The sequence below is a fragment of the Channa argus genome, chromosome 9 (genome assembly GCF_033026475.1).
Source record: "Channa argus isolate prfri chromosome 9, Channa argus male v1.0, whole genome shotgun sequence".
NCBI classification, from domain to species: domain Eukaryota; kingdom Metazoa; phylum Chordata; class Actinopteri; order Anabantiformes; family Channidae; genus Channa; species Channa argus.
This window is the reverse complement of record NC_090205.1, coordinates 2,408,792-2,425,575: the sequence shown is the minus strand read 5'-3', so window position 1 is coordinate 2,425,575 and position 16,784 is coordinate 2,408,792. Positions and strand designations below refer to the sequence as shown.

Here is a 16,784-nt window from a genome sequence, read left to right as displayed (position 1 = left end):
CAGCATCATTTACCACAAGTTCTACTGTCCCTAAAATACACTTCAAGAAGGTGCAGACTAACACTTTCAGAAAGTGTGGTCAGTACAGAAACAGAGCATAGCCAGTACAAAGGCACCATTTACTGCACCTCTGATGAAATTATATCAAAACAGGTGTGACTGTGGGCAAACTGCCTTAGGAGTGATGAAACAACAGCATTATACGTGTTCGATAGGTAGGGATAGTCTTATCAGTTTAACATAGGGCAGTCCACATCCTGGACAAATTAGAGTAATGCTTTTTAAATCCAGTGGTGCGTGAATGGTGTGAACATAGCAGTTTGCTTGGGATTAGGCACAATGTAATTACAGTGGAAGTCTTAGGCCTCGATTAGATTTGCTGTGCTAAGTGACCATATACATTTTTACAATTTCTTTACAAGATTACCACTAGAAACTATGGGAAATGTGTAGATGGTGTTAAATTACAACAATCTTACAAAAAACACCTCGTATGTGTTAGTGTTTAAAGAATTTAGTGTGACCTCGCCTTGTGCATGGCAAGTCTTAAACATTCTTAAAGATAGTCTGAAAGTCCACACCTGATCAGTGTAATGCTTTTCTTGTATTCTTTTTACCCAAAGTTAAATTTATCCACACTTCCCCCCCCTCTGGACCTCTCTCCCCACAAGAATTTAAGATTTTGCCACAGCTTTACATAAGAACCTCACATATTTAAAGCTGCTTTTAACTAATGCTTGGCGTTAATTGATTTTTTTATGAATAAACATTGTTTGGTTTATCTTGTTGTAACTTGTTTTATATCAGGTGCCTGCTTTTAAGGAAGTTCATTGTGAATAAATGTAAATGTGGTGAATGTCTGTGTGTATTTCTGATGTCAAATCTGTATTGATAAATTGTCTATGTAAAGCATTTTTTAGGGTTTTTAAAATTGCTGTGTAAGTGTAGTTGGAATATTGTGGTTCGGTTTAAAAGCACTGCTTCCTAATGTTTCCCTATTGAAAAAAAGAGAAAGCTGTTTTTTACTGGACTCCAACTCCCAGGCTCCTTTGGGAAAGTCCTGTTGTGTGTTGGCCCACACAGGCTTTTTCTACAAATGAGCAAGGTTTCGAATACTACGTGAACATGATGGCAAATGTAGTACAGAATCAAGACGTGACCCAACCTGCAATATGTCTCTTTTGGTTGTTGTAAACCACTGCTACAAATGACCAACAGAAGTTTAGAGTACAGAACATTTCATGTCTCTATACTGACATAAAGCAACATTTTCAAACTTTACAGTACTTGAACATTCATTTTTTATTTACATTGGCTTTTTTTATGAGAAAGTAAAAGCTTATATATTGGTGTTTTATATGTAATGGAGTATAAAGATATTAGATATTTATAGTTTCTAGTAAAAATTCTGAAAAAGTCCACAATTATTGTTTGCTACAGTAATAACATAAAAATCTGACAATTTCTATAAGAAAACAAAAGTTAAGCCTCCCCTTGACAAGTCAAATGTCTATTGTTGGGCTTGCTTTTTCTGTAGAAAAGACAAGAACATACTAGTCTGAAATTGTTTAATAGAAATCAAATGATAATTCTTCATAAGTACCTGTTTACTACTAATAACAACGCTCCCTTAGCAACATGTAGACAGTGCTATTTGTAAAGAAAGAAAGAAATACATCTTTCTCATGACAGATAAACTTAATCTGAACTTTCAAGGACAATGCTACTCACGTGTCATTAAAACCCTGTTGGTTTGTTCAGTCGTTTTAAAATGAAAAGAGTTTCCTAGATATAGATACAGGAAACTAATAAATGTATCCTTTTTTTAAAATCAGGAATCATCACCTTGTTTAATTTATGATGACTGTAGGAAGTACTTTAAACATCAGTGATTATACATTACTTCACTTTGTGTTCACAGAACAACCTTTTGAGGTGTTTAGAAATTTCCTTCATTTTTAGTCCATATATGATTGGATTAAACAGAGGATTATACATTATTATTTGTAAAGTCATTATAAAACGTGCAGTTTTTGGAAGATCCGATTCCAGTCGTACTATGATGATATCATAAATAATCAAACAAGAATAGTTGATCAGAACCAGCAGGTGAGGTAAACAGGTCTGTGCAGCTTTTTTCCGGATTTCTCCACAACGTTGATATGATATTATAAGTATTTTTGTATATGTGAAAAATATGAAGAGCATAGAAAAAAGTACAAGATTAAGTAAAACAACTAAACCATATATAGACAGTGCTCTTGAAGTTTCACAGTAAAGATGAATAGCAGAATTGTTACAAAAAATACCTTCCAAAATATATCTACAGAGTTTGTTATTAGCATTTAGTGCAATTGGCACAGCAGTCTGACAAGCAGGCAGAAACCAGGCAAAAACCAGCAAAAACTGAAGCCTTGTTTTCTTCATAATAGTTGGATATTGCAGAGGTTTACATATAGACACATATCTGTCATAGGACATAGCTGCCAACAGTAAAAACTCTGAACAACTTAAAGAGTAAAATACAAAAACCTGAAAGAGACAGGCTGAATATGATATGATCTGTTTCTCAGATAGAAAGTCAGATAACAGCTTTGGGTAAATGTTAGTGCTGAAAAAAACAGAGTTCATTAACAATGCAGCAATCAAAATGTACATAGGCTCATGGAGGTTTTTGTGAATCACTATAAGAGAAACTATAGTGAAATTAGAGCAGATTATAAGAACATACGCTGTAGACATGATCACAAAATAAAGATATCTGTAGCTGTGCAGTTCTAAATGGCCACCAAAAGTTAAATATGTTATGTTCATTTTAACATCCACAGAGATGTGAAATTAGTCAAACATATAAACTCATAATAAACAGGCAGAATGTGTAACAAGTATGTTTCATTAATGAACTTAGGAAAACAAGTGTTACCATGCAGATTGCTGACTTTTAGCTGCACTTCAGTAGCAACTGAAATGTTTGAGTCAGACCAAGGATTTTATGAGAGATGTTTATCCTCTATGGGGCTAATTAACTCCTCTCTCAGTTATCATGATAACAACCATCCACAAAGTTCAATTCAATTCAATTCAACTTTATTTATATAGCGCCAATTCACAACAAAGTCATCTCAGGGCACTTTACAGAATAAAGTCAAGATTATAAAGATATATAAAGAGAACCCAACAATTCCCCCTGGAGCAAGCCATAGGCAACAGTGGAGAGGAAAAACTCCCTTTAACGGAAGAAACCTCCAGCAGAACCAGGCTCAGGGTGGACGGCCATCTGCCTCGACCGGTTGGGGTGAGTGGAAAGGGGAGAGAGAAAAGAACAGAGCAACAAAAGCAACAACAAAACATCTGGCAGATTGGTAGGATCAGTAGCTTCACGCTGGAAGACACACAGCTTCAAAGCCGGGGGACACCTGCAGAAAGGGACAGAGAGAGGGGGACAGAGGAGGACAAAGACAACTACGGGAGAGAACATACAGAGTTAATGACATACAGTGGTGACAATTGCGGGGTGAGAGGAGAGATGGTCAAGAGGAGGAAAGGAGCTCAGTGCATTGGGGGGTGGGTCCCCCAGCAGTCTAAGCCTATGGCAGCATAACTATAACTAACTATATGCTTTATTAAAAAGGAAGGTTTTCAGCCTAGACTTAAAAGTAGAGAGAGTGTCTGCTTCCCGAATCTGAACTGGGAGCTGGTTCCACAGGAGAGGAGCTTGATAGCTAAAGGCTCTACCTCCCATTCTACTTTTGGAAATTCTGGGAACCACAAGTAGGCCTGCATTCTGAGAGCGAAGTGGTCTACTGGGATGATATGGTGCTATGAGGTCTTCTAAATATGATGGAGCCTGACCATTCAGAGCTTTATATGTAAGAAGCAGGGTTTTAAATTGTATTCTACATTTAATGGGAAGCCAATGGAGAGAAGCTAGTGAAGGTGAAATATGATCTCTCTTGCTAGTTCCAGTCAGCACTCTTGCCGTAGCATTTTGGATTAATTGCCGGCTCTTTAGTTACTGGGGCATCCTGAAAGTAGGGAATTACAGTAGTCCAACCTAGAGGTAACAATGCATGGACCAGTTTTTCGACATCACTTTGAGACAGGATGCTCCTAATTTTGGCAATGTTCCGTAGGTGGAAGAAGGCTGTTCTAGAGATTTGTTTTATATGTGAGTTAAAGGACAGATCCTGATCAAAAATAACTCCAAGGTTCCTTGCAGTAGTACTGGAGGCCAGACTTATGCCATCTAGTGTGACAATATGGTTGGACATCATATCTCTGAGATTTTTGGGCCCAAATACTATGACTTCAGTTTTGTCTGAGTTTAAAAGTAAAAAATTGTGGGACATCCAGGCCTTTATTTCTTGTAGGCTTGAAGCTTTATTAACTGATTATTTTCATCTGGTTCCATAGATAAATATAGCTGGGTACCATCAGCATAACAGTGGAAATTTATGGAGTGTTTTCTAATAATGTTGCCTAAAGGAGACATATATAAAGTAAAAAGTATTGGTCCTAACACAGAGCCTTGTGGAACTCCATAGCTAACCTTTGTGTGCATGGAGGATTCATCATTAACATGAACAAATTGAAATCTATCAGATAGATAAGATTTAAACCAACCTAGTGCAGTTCCTGTAATTCCAATTTCATGTTCCAGTCTCTGTAATAAAATGTTATGATCAATGGTATCAAATGCAGCACTAAGATCTAACAGAACAAGTATAGAGATGAGTCCATTATCTGAGGCCATGAGAAGATCGTTGGTGACTTTTACCAGTGCTGTTTCTGTACTATGATGAACTCTAAATCCTGACTGAAAGTCTTCATACAAATTATTCCTATGAAGGTGATCAGCTAATTGTTTTGCGACTACTTTTTCAATTATTTTAGAAATAAAGGGGAGATTAGATATTGGTCTGTAATTGGCTAAAACACCTGGGTCAAGACAGGGTTTTTTAAGTAATGGTTTAATTACAGCTACCTTATAGGCCTGTGGTACATAGCTTGTTTCTAAAGATAGATTGATGATATTTAATATGAACGTATCTATTAAGGGGAAAGCTTCCTTGAGCAGCTTAGTTGGAATAGTGTCTAGCAGACAGGTTGTTGGTTTAGATGAGGTAATAATTGAAGTTAGCTCAGTGAGATCTATGGGTAAAAAGCAGTCTAACAGGGAGTGGGGCCTTATCGATGACTCTAGCACTGTTGAACATGAAGATCTATCTGTAATTTTTGGGGGGAGGATCTGGTGAATTCGTTCTCTAATAGCTACAATTTTATTCATAAAGAAGGTCATGAAGTCATTGCTGCTCAAAGTTAAGGGAATAGTAGGCTCAACAGAACTATGGCTCTTAGTCAGCCTGGCTACAGTGCTGAACAGAAACTGGGGTTGTTCTTGTTTTCTTCTATTAATGATGAATAATATGCTGTTCTGGCATCACTGAGAGCTTTTTTGTACATTTTTAAACTATTTTTCCAGGCTAAATGAGATTGTTCTAACTTTCTGGAACGCCACTTCCTTTCTAACTTTCGTGTTTCCTGTTTTAAGTTGCGTGTTTGTGAACTATACCATGGAGATCGCCTCTGCTGGTTTACTGCCTTCTTTTTTAGAGGGGCAACACTATCGAGTATTGTACGTAGTGAGGCGGCAGAATTGTCAACAAGATAATCTACTTGTGCAGGAGTAACATTAAGGAGACTACTTTCCATTGTATTAACATATGGTGAAGCAAATGATGAAGAAATAATTTCTTTAAATTTGTTGACAGCTTTTTCACTTAAGCATCTGCTATAGTGGAATTTTTCCCTACCTGCTATATAGTCTGTTATTGTAAATTCAAATTTTATTAAAAAATGGTCAGACAGAAGAGAGTCGTGAGGAAATATGGTTAAATTATCCGCTTCAATTCCATACGTAAGGACAAGGTCTAACGTGTGACTAAAACAGTGAGTGGGTTTATATACATTTTGGGAAAAACCAATTGAATCTAATAATGAATTAAACGCAGTGCTCAGGCAGTTACTGTCAGCATCTACATGGATGTTAAAGTCACCCACTATAATGACTTTATCTGTACTAAGCACTAAATCAGATAGAAAATCAGAAAATTCAATCAAAAACTCTGAATAAGGGACTGGAGGACGGTACACGATAACAAATAATAGTGGTTTTTGAGTTTTTCAGTTTGGGTGTGAAAGGCTAAGAGTAAGGCTCTCAAATGAGTTATAACTATGTTTAGGTCTAGGAATTATTGATAAGCTAGAATGGAAGATTGCTGCTACTCCTCCACCTCGGCCTGTGCTTCTAGGAACATGATAATTAATATGACTTGGGGGGGTTGACTCATTTAAACTGACATATTCTTCCTGCTGCAACCAAGTTTCAGTGAGACAAAATAAATGGAATTGATGATCACTTATTAAGTCATTTACTAACAGAGATTTAGAAGAGAGATCTGATATTTAATAACCCACATTTAATAGTTTTGGGGTTTTGTTCTGTAAGAGGAGTAGTCTTAACTTTTATTAGGTGATTATGATTAACTCCTCTTGTTGTCATATTTACTTTATGTAATTTAGGTCGGGGAACAGACGCAGTCTCTACAGGTATGTGGGAGTTTTGGGGGGGTGACGGTTGTAAGGATACTGCAGAGAGACGTGTAGGACTGGGTCTCTGCATCCTAGGCTCAACTCTGGATTGTCACTCTTTTGGTTGTTTAATAAAACCAGCCATATTTCTGGATAAGAAAGCTGCACCATCTAAAGTAGGATGGATGCCATCTCTCCTAATCAGCCTAGGTTTTCCCCAAAAACGTTTCCAATTGTCTATGTAGCCCACATCGTTTGCTGGACACCACCTAGACAGCCAGCGGTTGAATGACGACATGCGGGTGTACATGTCGTCACTGGTCAGATTTGGCAGGGGACCAGAGAAAATTACGGAGTCCGACATTGTTTTTGCAAAGTTACACACCGATTCAACATTCATTTTAGTGACCTCCGATTTACGTAATCGGGCGTCATTAACTCCCACGTGAATAATAATATTACTGTATTTACGTTTATCTTTAGCCAGGAGTTTCAAATATGATTCAACGTCGCCCGCTCTGGCCCCAGGAAGACATTTGACTACGGCCGCTGGAGTCTCTAACTTCACGTTTCTGACTATGGAGCTGCCAATTACCAGAGTTGGTTTCTCAGCGGGTGTTTCGCTGAGTGGGGAAAATCGGTTAGAAACGTGAACCGACTGGTGGTGAACCTCGGGCGTCTGTTTAGCATTAGATCTCTTACGAACCGTCACCCAGCCGGACTGGCTTCCCGGCTGCAGGGGCTACGCTAGGTCGGCCCGCACCAGCTACCGGGGCCTGACTAGCTGAGTTGTTTTCCATGGTGAGGAGCCGTGCTTCCAATTCCGTGAGCCTCGCCTCCAAAGCTGCAAAAACCTTACACTTATTACATATACCATTATCACTAAAGGAGGCAGAGGAAAAACTGAACATAAGACACACCGAGCAAGTGAGAGAAGGAGAAACAGAGGGAGACAGAGAAGCCATTGCTAATGGATAACCGCTAAGCTAACGAAGCTAATATAAGATAAATGTGGAATTTGTAAACTTTAGCTGGTTATGTTTTGCAAAAGCAGGTGCTTGTGTAATACAAGCGTCTGTTACGACTAAGTATTAATTCTTGTGCGAAGAAACCACTTATTGAAGTAAAAATAACAGCTACAATTAATCAGTAAACAATCCTTCGGTAGAAACCCAAGAGTGTGCAGAAACAGGAAGTGACACGATACGCTTACCGCACGAGCAGCCAATCCACCAGTCACCACTTCCTGTATCTTTGGTCTGAAAAAGGGTAAGTTATCATTCACAAAACATTAAAACCAATGAGACTGGTGTTCTGCATGGCTCTGGCTGCCCCTGATGCACCACTCAAGGACCTAAGCACAACATTCACAGTACTGAGAAAAGTGAAATCTGTCAGGTGTCAAATATGGGAGAATTTTCTTGTTGAATGCTGAATTCTGTACCAGATAATGCATGTTCAGGCATCTGTGGCATAGACACTGAATTCATCTGTAAAGGTTGACTTGAGGTCAACACACTGTAGTTATGCTTGCCACAGGGATAGTCTTCTTCTTGCTGTAGTCTTCTTCTAGATGCTGAGAAAAATAGAATCTACATCACTGGAACAGCAAAAAAAGACAGTAAGGTACAGTTAGTACGTTCTGCAACTATGGCTGAGATGATTTTGCAGACTGCTTCACTGTACCTGTTGTTACATAAATACTGCTTGCTCTTACATTATCACCTGTGATGTCGGGAGGCCATATAGGTGTCGTCTGTACCGGGAAACCAAGTTTAAGTTCTTGCTTGCCCATATTAATTGTTCAGTAAGCAACCATCTACATGCTTGTAAGTTCAGTAGATTGTTGCCATATTATTGCCTATAAAACACTACTGTGTCCTCATGACTGGGAAGTCATTACACCTTGGAACACATCTCAAAGCACTGCACACTGTGCTGTTTAACCAGAAGTCAGTGAGGGAGCAAATTTTAACAGATCAACACTGCATTTGCAGAACCACAGTGTCTATCTGGCTCCTCCTAACTCTGATGACATAGCAGGGCTCCACTATATATTGGACAGATTTACACACAGCATTTGAAGACCATTACAAAACGGCACTGCATAGTGAGTAGGGGTGATTTTCCACACAATATGGAATTTTGTCCACTATGTCAATGACCGTGGCTGCAGGAAAGCAAAACATTTTAGCTGACTTTAAGCGGACCTCTCTAACAATGGAGTCGGCAATAATCAGAATGGTGGGACCAGGAAGACTTGCACGCTGTAGGGGAGAGGTGCACCGAGGAGCAGCATGTGGATTCCTCTATGAAGGCACGGTGGTGGTGGCATGTCTGGTATGGTGAGGCCCTGCTAGCATGCCCTGACTGCACTGCCCATGGTGCAGTGAGGTGGGCTGACTGGTGGATGTGGAATGGCCACCTGTGGGACCTTGTGTATGCTTTTCCAGTTCATGTCCATTCAACTGAATTTGCCACAGATGAACTCCAATCAGTTGTAAAAACATCTAAAGGATGATCAGTGGAAACAGGATGCACCAGAGCTCAATGTTGGGAATCATGGCAAAGGCCATGAATACTTATGATTTACATCTTTTATTTTTTAACAAATTTGCCTTTCAAAAAATTTAAAAAGATTAAAAAAAAAAACTTCTTTCACGTTGTTATTTTGGGGTATTGTTTGAAGAAATCAAACAATATAAAACAAAAAAACAAATCAGGCCTGAGTGTAACTGTAGTCTCCCATATAAAAGAGCTTCACACTGAAAGCAGCCATCAGGTCTGAATAGTAATTATCTGTGGGATTGCTTGACGAAGTCAGATTAACTACAACACATTTAGTGACCTTGAAACGTTATTTTTAGGAAATGTTTGCTGTTCCCATGCCTCTTAGGGACAATGGAGTTGGCTCCATGAGCCAGCAAACTACCACCAGAAAACACTTTAAAGATTTGCAAACTTGAGACATTTTGGAGTCACATCTCTGTGTGCTCTTGGAATAATGTGGCAGTGGTCCCCGTATGCACTTTCGAATAAACATCCAAAAACAGTAAACTATTACCAGATGTTACCAGTTCCAAACCCAGATTTTTTTAAATCAGACATTAAAATATTTTCTTCATTGTTAGAAGATTGCTGAGAAATGTTACTCTACCACACCATGGTGTCCTTTGGATTTATAATGTTTGCTTTAGCACTATATGAATGAGATCATAGGGTCAACAATTACAAGTAAAAACTTTTTATAAAAGTGCAACATAAATCTTTATGATTCATTATTCATCGAGAAAATGTGTAGATATAAACTACACCTAAACATATTGCAATGAGGAGGAGATGGGAAACCAACTGCTGACTCTACGATTGGTGTTCTAACTCCTAAGCCACAGCTGCGCCAACTAATAATATCACAATTTGGCAACAAAAGAAGCAATATGGTTTGTTTTTCATTTACACTAACATTAATAACTATCAGGAGACTGAACTATGATTTCATGTAACCTGCCCAGTCAGGAATATACAAACTCTTTCAGTCTCTAAAATTAAAACACGAATATGTTTATTCAACAACAGCCACAGATATTCATTATTGAACTATTGTTTAAAAAAAACACTTTTGTTTTTGTAAAATTGCAGAGGATGTCTTTAATTATTATCGATATATATACACTGTTTTATTATGACACAAAACATTAACTATGCTAGTGCTAGTAAAAATTCTGAAAAAGTCCACAATTACTGTTTGCTATAGTAGTAACATAAAAATCAGACAATTTCTATAAGAAAACAAAAGTTAAGTCTCCCCTTGACAAGTCAAATGTCTATTGTGGGGCTTGCTTTTTCTGTAGAAAAGACACAAGAACATACTAGAAACATACAACAAGAACATACTCAAATGATAATTCTTCATAAGTACCTGTTTACTACTAATAACAACGCTCCGTTAGGAACATGTAGACAGCGCTATTTGTACAGAAAGAAATAAATACATCTTTCTAATGAGAGATAAATTTAATCTAAGCTTTCAAAGACAATGCTACTCACGTGTCATTAAAACCCTGCTGGTTTGTTCAGTCGTTTTAAAATGAAAAGCGTTTCCTAGATATAGATAGATAGAGCTATACCTATAGAGCAAATTTAGATGTAATCACTTTGTTAAAGGTAATACTTCTTACTGTGGGTTTGGAAACTAATAACTCAAGAACATACTAGTCTGAAATTGTTTAATAGAAATCAAATGATAATTCTTCATAAGTACCTGTTTACTACTAATAACAACGCTCCCTTAGCAACATGTAGACAGTGCTATTTGTAAAGAAAGAAAGAAATACATCTTTCTCATGACAGATAAACTTAATCTGAACTTTCAAGGACAATGCTACTCACGTGTCATTAAAACCCTGTTGGTTTGTTCAGTCGTTTTAAAATGAAAAGAGTTTCCTAGATATAGATACAGGAAACTAATAAATGTATCCTTTTTTTAAAATCAGGAATCATCACCTTGTTTAATTTTTGATGACTGTAGGAAGTACTTTAAACATCAGTGATTATACATTACTTCACTTTGTGTTCACAGAACAACCTTTTGAGGTGTTTAGAAATTTCCTTCATTTTTAGTCCATATATGATTGGATTAAACAGAGGATTATACATTATTATTTGTAAAGTCATTATAAAACGTGCAGCTTTTGGAAGATCCGATTCCAGTCGTACTATGATGATATCATAAGTAATCAAACAAGAATAGTTGATCAGAACCAGCAAGTGAGGTAAACAGGTCTGTGCAGCTTTTTTCCGGATTTCTCCACAACGTTGATATGATATTATAAGTATTTTTGTGTATGTGAAAAGTATGAAGAGCACTGGAAAAAGTGCAAGATTAAGTAAAACAACTACACCATATGTAGACAGTGCTCTTGAAGTTTCACAGTAAAGATGGTTAGCGGAATTGTTACAAAAAATACCTTCCAAAATATATCTACAGAGTTTGTTATTAGTATTTAGTGCAATTGGCACAGCAGTCTGACAAGCAGGCAGAAACCAGGCAAAAACCAGCAAAAACTGAAGCCTTGTTTTCTTCATAATAGTTGGATATTGCAGAGGTTTACATATAGACACATATCTGTCATAGGACATAGCTGCCAACAGTAAAAACTCTGAACCACCTAAAGAGTAAAATACAAAAACCTGAAAGAGACAGGCTGAATATGATATGATCTGTTTCTCAGATAGAAAGTCAGATAACAGCTTTGGGTAAATGTTAGTGCTGAAAAAAACAGAGTTCATTAACAATGCAGCAATCAAAATGTACATAGGCTCATGGAGGTTTTTGTGAATCACTATAAGAGAAACTATAGTGAAATTAGAGCAGATTATAAGAACATACGCTGTAGACATGATCACAAAATAAACATATCTGTAGCTGTGCAGTTCTAAATGGCCACCAAAAGTTAAATATGTTATGTTCATTTTAACATCCACAGAGATGTGAAATTAGTCAAACATATAAACTCATAATAAACAGGCAGAATGTGTAACAAGTATATTTCATTAATGAACTTCGGAAAACAAGTGTTACCATGCAGATTGCTGACTTTTAGCTGCACTTCAGTAGCAACTGAAATGTTTGAGTCAGACCAAGGATTTTATGAGAGATGTTTATCCTCTATGGGGCTAATTAACTCCTCTCTCAGTTATCATGTAAACAACATCCACAAAGTCTGAAAAAGGGTAAGTTATCATTCACGAAACATTAAAACCAATGAGACTGTGGTTCTGCATGGCTCTGGCTGCCTGTGATGCACCACTCAAGGACCTAAGCACAACTTTTTTTTCCCCTCTACTCGAGTCTCTTGTTGGTGTAAAAATACAATACTACTGGTACAACACATCAGAGAAGGGACTAAGATTTCCACAAGCACTGGGGAAGAGTCAATGAGAGTAGGCTGTTATCACATGCCATCCCACAAAAAAAAAAATTTGAGTAAAAAAGTGACAAATTCAAGGAACAGGGGCCAACACTTTCAGTATCCAAATCTGTAGACAGCCAGGAGATAAACCATGATGGCTAAACTGTGGGGCCAGCCCACGGCAGTGTGCCCTGGGTCTATTGGCAGTGCAAGGGGAATGGGGAGACCAACCTGTTAAGCTAAGAGGGAAAAATGTTCAGCAACTGCTATTATAAGTTGACCTATCGCTAGTAAGGAAATTACCTGTAGAACTTGCCCCTTTGTGGGGAGCTCTCCTGGGCTGGGCAATACTGTTAGAAGAGTGTGTGGTGGGAACCGGGAGGCAGATACAAGTTCAGACTGAGATGAAGTGAAAGCATAGGGACAACGGAGGTGGGTCCATTGGCCCTGAGCTACCAAAGCAGTGTAGATCGTTCCTGGAGATGTAGCTGGCTATTCAGTGTTGGTGTGTGTATCGCTGGTCTTTTGGTCTTCACGTTGTATTCTTGACAATAATACGCTTGTGCTAGATGAAGGAAAGAAATGGGAAGATGCTGTACAAACCAATTTTCTCTTTATTTTGATAGAGCTAAAAGGGATAAGACTGAAATACGGGGCTGCGCACCAATAAAACACAACTACTCCAAGGTGATAAGGCAGCAACCTACCACCAGAAAGTCCTTTAAAGAGTTGCAAACTCAAGACAGTTTGGAGACACATCCATGTATGCTCTTGGACTCATTTGGCAGTGGAACCTATATACACTTTCAAATAGACATCCAAAAAAAGACTATTACCAGACGTTACCACTCCAAATCCCTAATTTTTTTAATCGGACATTAAAATTTAAAACTGCTGAGAAAATTTGTAAATGTATGCATAAGATAATAAACCCAACATTAAGTTAAAAAGAAAGAAAGAAATAAGGAAAAAAGTCCTTTAGGTCTCACAAAACCAGAACACTGACTCTTTTTACTAACATAACATTTTTGCTTGCTATGGAAATATATTTGGAGTCTACATTTGTTCAATTAAAGCAAGACAAAAGAAAGCATAGAAATGTATTTTGAAGCAATGGCAGAAAATTATACAGTCACCAGGTTTTGTTAAAGAAGGCAATTTACACTTTCACTGTACAATACTTTCCAGAACCAGACTAATTGCATCTTTAAAAAAAAAATAAATAAAAAAAATTTAAAAAAAATGGATTAACCGATATTAATCAAATTCGGTCATTTTAGTTTGATAAACGCACCTTTTATCTATAATGACATCATGTGTAACCAAACAAGTTCAATAAAAGCAGCAAGCAAGTCAACTGGTCTGTGCAAGTTTTTTCATTACTTCTTCAGAACTTTGGTTACTGTAAATATGTTTGTGTTTGTTGCAACTCCAACACATTCAAATTGAAGTTAAATGGTTTCTTATTAGCACCGGGAAAAACTACAACCACAATCTGATACGATAGGGCAACCCAAGCTAAACCTAAAGAAATACTGACTACCTTATTTTTTTATGATTGCTGAATATTGCAGGGGTTTGCATACACACACATCTGTCATAGGCCGTACATGCAAATTCTAAGAAATAATTTTCCATTTAAAGATTCAATAATAGTTAACACTGAAAGACGCAGTCTTCATAAAATAAAACATGATTTTCAGACAAAAATGTAATTAAAAGCTTTGGGTTAATCAATGTGCTATAAAAAAAAAAAAAGGTTTAACATAAAGGGTGCAGTCAAAAAGTATGTAGGTTCATTGTATATAATAACAAAGCTTTCTACATGTTTGGGATAAAAACAATCCAGACAATACACACTGTTACCAGTTTTAATTTAACATTACCTTGTTTTCTCTTGACAGAACAACCTCTTGAGGTGTTTATAAATTTCTTTCATTTTAAGTCCATAAATAAGTGGATTAAAAAGAGGATTATACAAAACTAACTGTAAAGTCATTACTAACCGTGCGATTTTTGGGAAATCAGATTCAAGCCGAACTGTAATAACATCATACGTTATTAAAAAGAAATAATTAGTTAAAACAACCAAGTGAGGTAAACAGGTCTGTGCAGCTTTTTTCCTGACTTCTCTGCTACTACGATAACATATTACTAGTATTCTGGTGTATGTAAAAATTATAAAGATCACAGGAAAAATTGCAACATTTAGTAAATAGAAAACACCAAAAATAGTCAGTGTTCTTGAAGTCACACAAAACAGTTTAAAAATTGTGTTATTACAAAAAATTGCCTTAAGAGTGAAGCTACAGAGCTTTTGATAAGAAGTTATTGTTGCTATTCCAACATGATGACATGCAGGCACAAGCCAGGCTAAAGACAGAAAGACACTAACCGTTTTCTTTGTCATAATTGTTGGATATTGCAGAGGTTTACATATAGACACATATCTGTCATAGGCCATGGCTGCCAACAGTAAAAACTCTGAACAGCCTAAGGTATAAAACATGAAAAACTGAACAATGCAAGCTCGATGAGATATGATCTGTTTTTCAGATAAAATATCGATCAAAAGCTTTGGGTAGATGTTAGTGCTGAGAAAAACAGAGTTCATCAACAACGCTGCAATAAAAATGTACATAGGCTCATGAAGGTCTGGGTTTTTCCAAATCAAGTACATTATAGTAAAATTACTGCAGAATATAAGGATATATACTAAAAAAAATACCACAAAATAAAGGTATCTGTATTGGTGAATTTCTACATGTCCACCAAGAATTAAATATGTTACATTTACTTCCTCCTCCATTAAAGCAATCAAATATAAAATATGTAAAACTAAACAGTCAGATATTTAAAGTCGTATGTGAAATTAAGGAGCCAATTCACTTTAAAGACTGCAATATTACTCCTGTAGTTGATTCTTTTATTCAATCAGTTCGCTCATGTTCGCTTGCAAATGCTGCAAAGAGAACTTTTGAAGCTGGTTAAATGGTTTTATATGGCGCTCTCTCTCTCTCTCTCTCTCTCTCGCTCTCTCCCTCAATGGATCCTATTAAATGTTCCACTATTTTAATTGTACTTTTTGATCTGCTATGATTTTCTACTTCATTTAATGGCACCATTGTCTTTATTTTTATGAATGCAACCGCAAGGGGGGACAAGCCAGTGTCTTCTTGTGCCAGTCCCAGGTCTGGATAAATGCAGAGGGTTGTGGCAGGAAGGGCATCCGACATAAAACACATGCCAAATTAAACATGCGAATCGTGACAAAGACTTCCATACCGGATCGGTCGGGGCCCGGGTTAACAACGACCGCCACCGGTGCTGTTGACCTACAGGGTACCGGTGGAAATTGGACTACTGCTGGTCGAAGACGAAGAAGAAGAGGAGGAAGGTGTGTTCGTAGGCAGAGAGAGAAGAGGAAAGCTAAGAATGTAGGACTGACAGTGGGGACTTTGAATGTTGGTACTATGACAGGGAAGGCTAGGGAGTTGATCGACATGATGCAGAGAAGGAAGGTGGACATACTGTGTGTCCAGGAGACCAGGTGGAAAGGTAGCAAGGCTAGAAGCTTAGGAGCAGGGTTCAAGTTGTTCTACCATGGGTCAGATAGGAAGAGAAATAGAGTAGGAGTTGTATTGAAAGAGGATTTTGTGAGGAATGTTCTAGAGGTGAAAACAGTATCAGACAGGTTGATGAGTCTGAAGCTGGAAGTTGAAGGGGTGATGTTCAATGTTGTTATGGGTTATGCCCCCCAGGTAGGATGTGAGTTAGAAGAGAAGGAGAAATTCTGGAGTGAGTTAGATGAAGTGATGCAGAGCATTCCCAGAGGTGAGAGAGTGGTGATTGGTGCAGATTTCAATTGACATGTAGGAGAAGGGAACAGAGGTGATGAGACTGTGATGGGCAGGTTTGGTGTTCAGGACAGGAACGCAGAAGGTCAGATGGTGGTTGACTTTGCAAAGAGGATGGAAATGGCTGTAGTAAACACTTTCTTTCAGAAGAGGCAGGAACATAGGGTGACGTACAAGAGCGGAGGGAGAAGCACTCAGGTAGACTACATCTTGTGTAGACGTTGTAATCTGAAAGAGATCAGTGACTGTAAAGCATTGGTAGGGGAGAGTGTAGCCAGACAACACAGGATGGTGGTGTGTAAAATGATGCTGGTGGTGGGGAAGATGAAGAGGACTAAGGCAGAGCAGAGGACGAAGTGGTGGAAGTTGAAAAAAGGAAGAATGTCGTTTAGTTTTCAGGGAGGAGCTGAGACAGACTCTGGGT

General features: G+C 37.8%; 3 protein-coding genes across 3 annotated transcripts; all 3 read right to left on the bottom strand.

The window, feature by feature from the left end:
* Positions 1–1,899: 1,899 nt before the first annotated feature.
* On the bottom strand, positions 1,900–2,826 carry LOC137133204 (olfactory receptor 6N2-like). The gene has a single exon (XM_067516561.1). The coding sequence runs from the start codon at positions 2,812–2,814 to the stop codon at positions 1,900–1,902; it is 915 nt and encodes a 304-aa protein (XP_067372662.1). The 5' UTR covers positions 2,815–2,826.
* An 8,322-nt stretch (positions 2,827–11,148) lies between these two features.
* On the bottom strand, positions 11,149–12,075 carry LOC137133200 (olfactory receptor 6N2-like). The gene has a single exon (XM_067516554.1). It carries the CDS (start codon positions 12,061–12,063, stop codon positions 11,149–11,151), a length of 915 nt encoding a protein of 304 aa, XP_067372655.1. The 5' UTR covers positions 12,064–12,075.
* Positions 12,076–14,385: 2,310 nt separating this feature from the next.
* Positions 14,386–15,312, bottom strand: LOC137133284 (olfactory receptor 5AC2-like). Its single transcript, XM_067516755.1, has one exon. It carries the CDS (start codon positions 15,310–15,312, stop codon positions 14,386–14,388), a length of 927 nt encoding a protein of 308 aa, XP_067372856.1.
* Positions 15,313–16,784: the final 1,472 nt, after the last annotated feature.

Coding starts and splice junctions, on each gene's coding strand:
- LOC137133204 (XM_067516561.1), bottom strand. CDS start 2,814: ATGAACATAACATATTTAACTTTTGGTGGCCATTTAGAACTGCACAGC.
- LOC137133200 (XM_067516554.1), bottom strand. CDS start 12,063: ATGAACATAACATATTTAACTTTTGGTGGCCATTTAGAACTGCACAGC.
- LOC137133284 (XM_067516755.1), bottom strand. CDS start 15,312: ATGGAGGAGGAAGTAAATGTAACATATTTAATTCTTGGTGGACATGTA.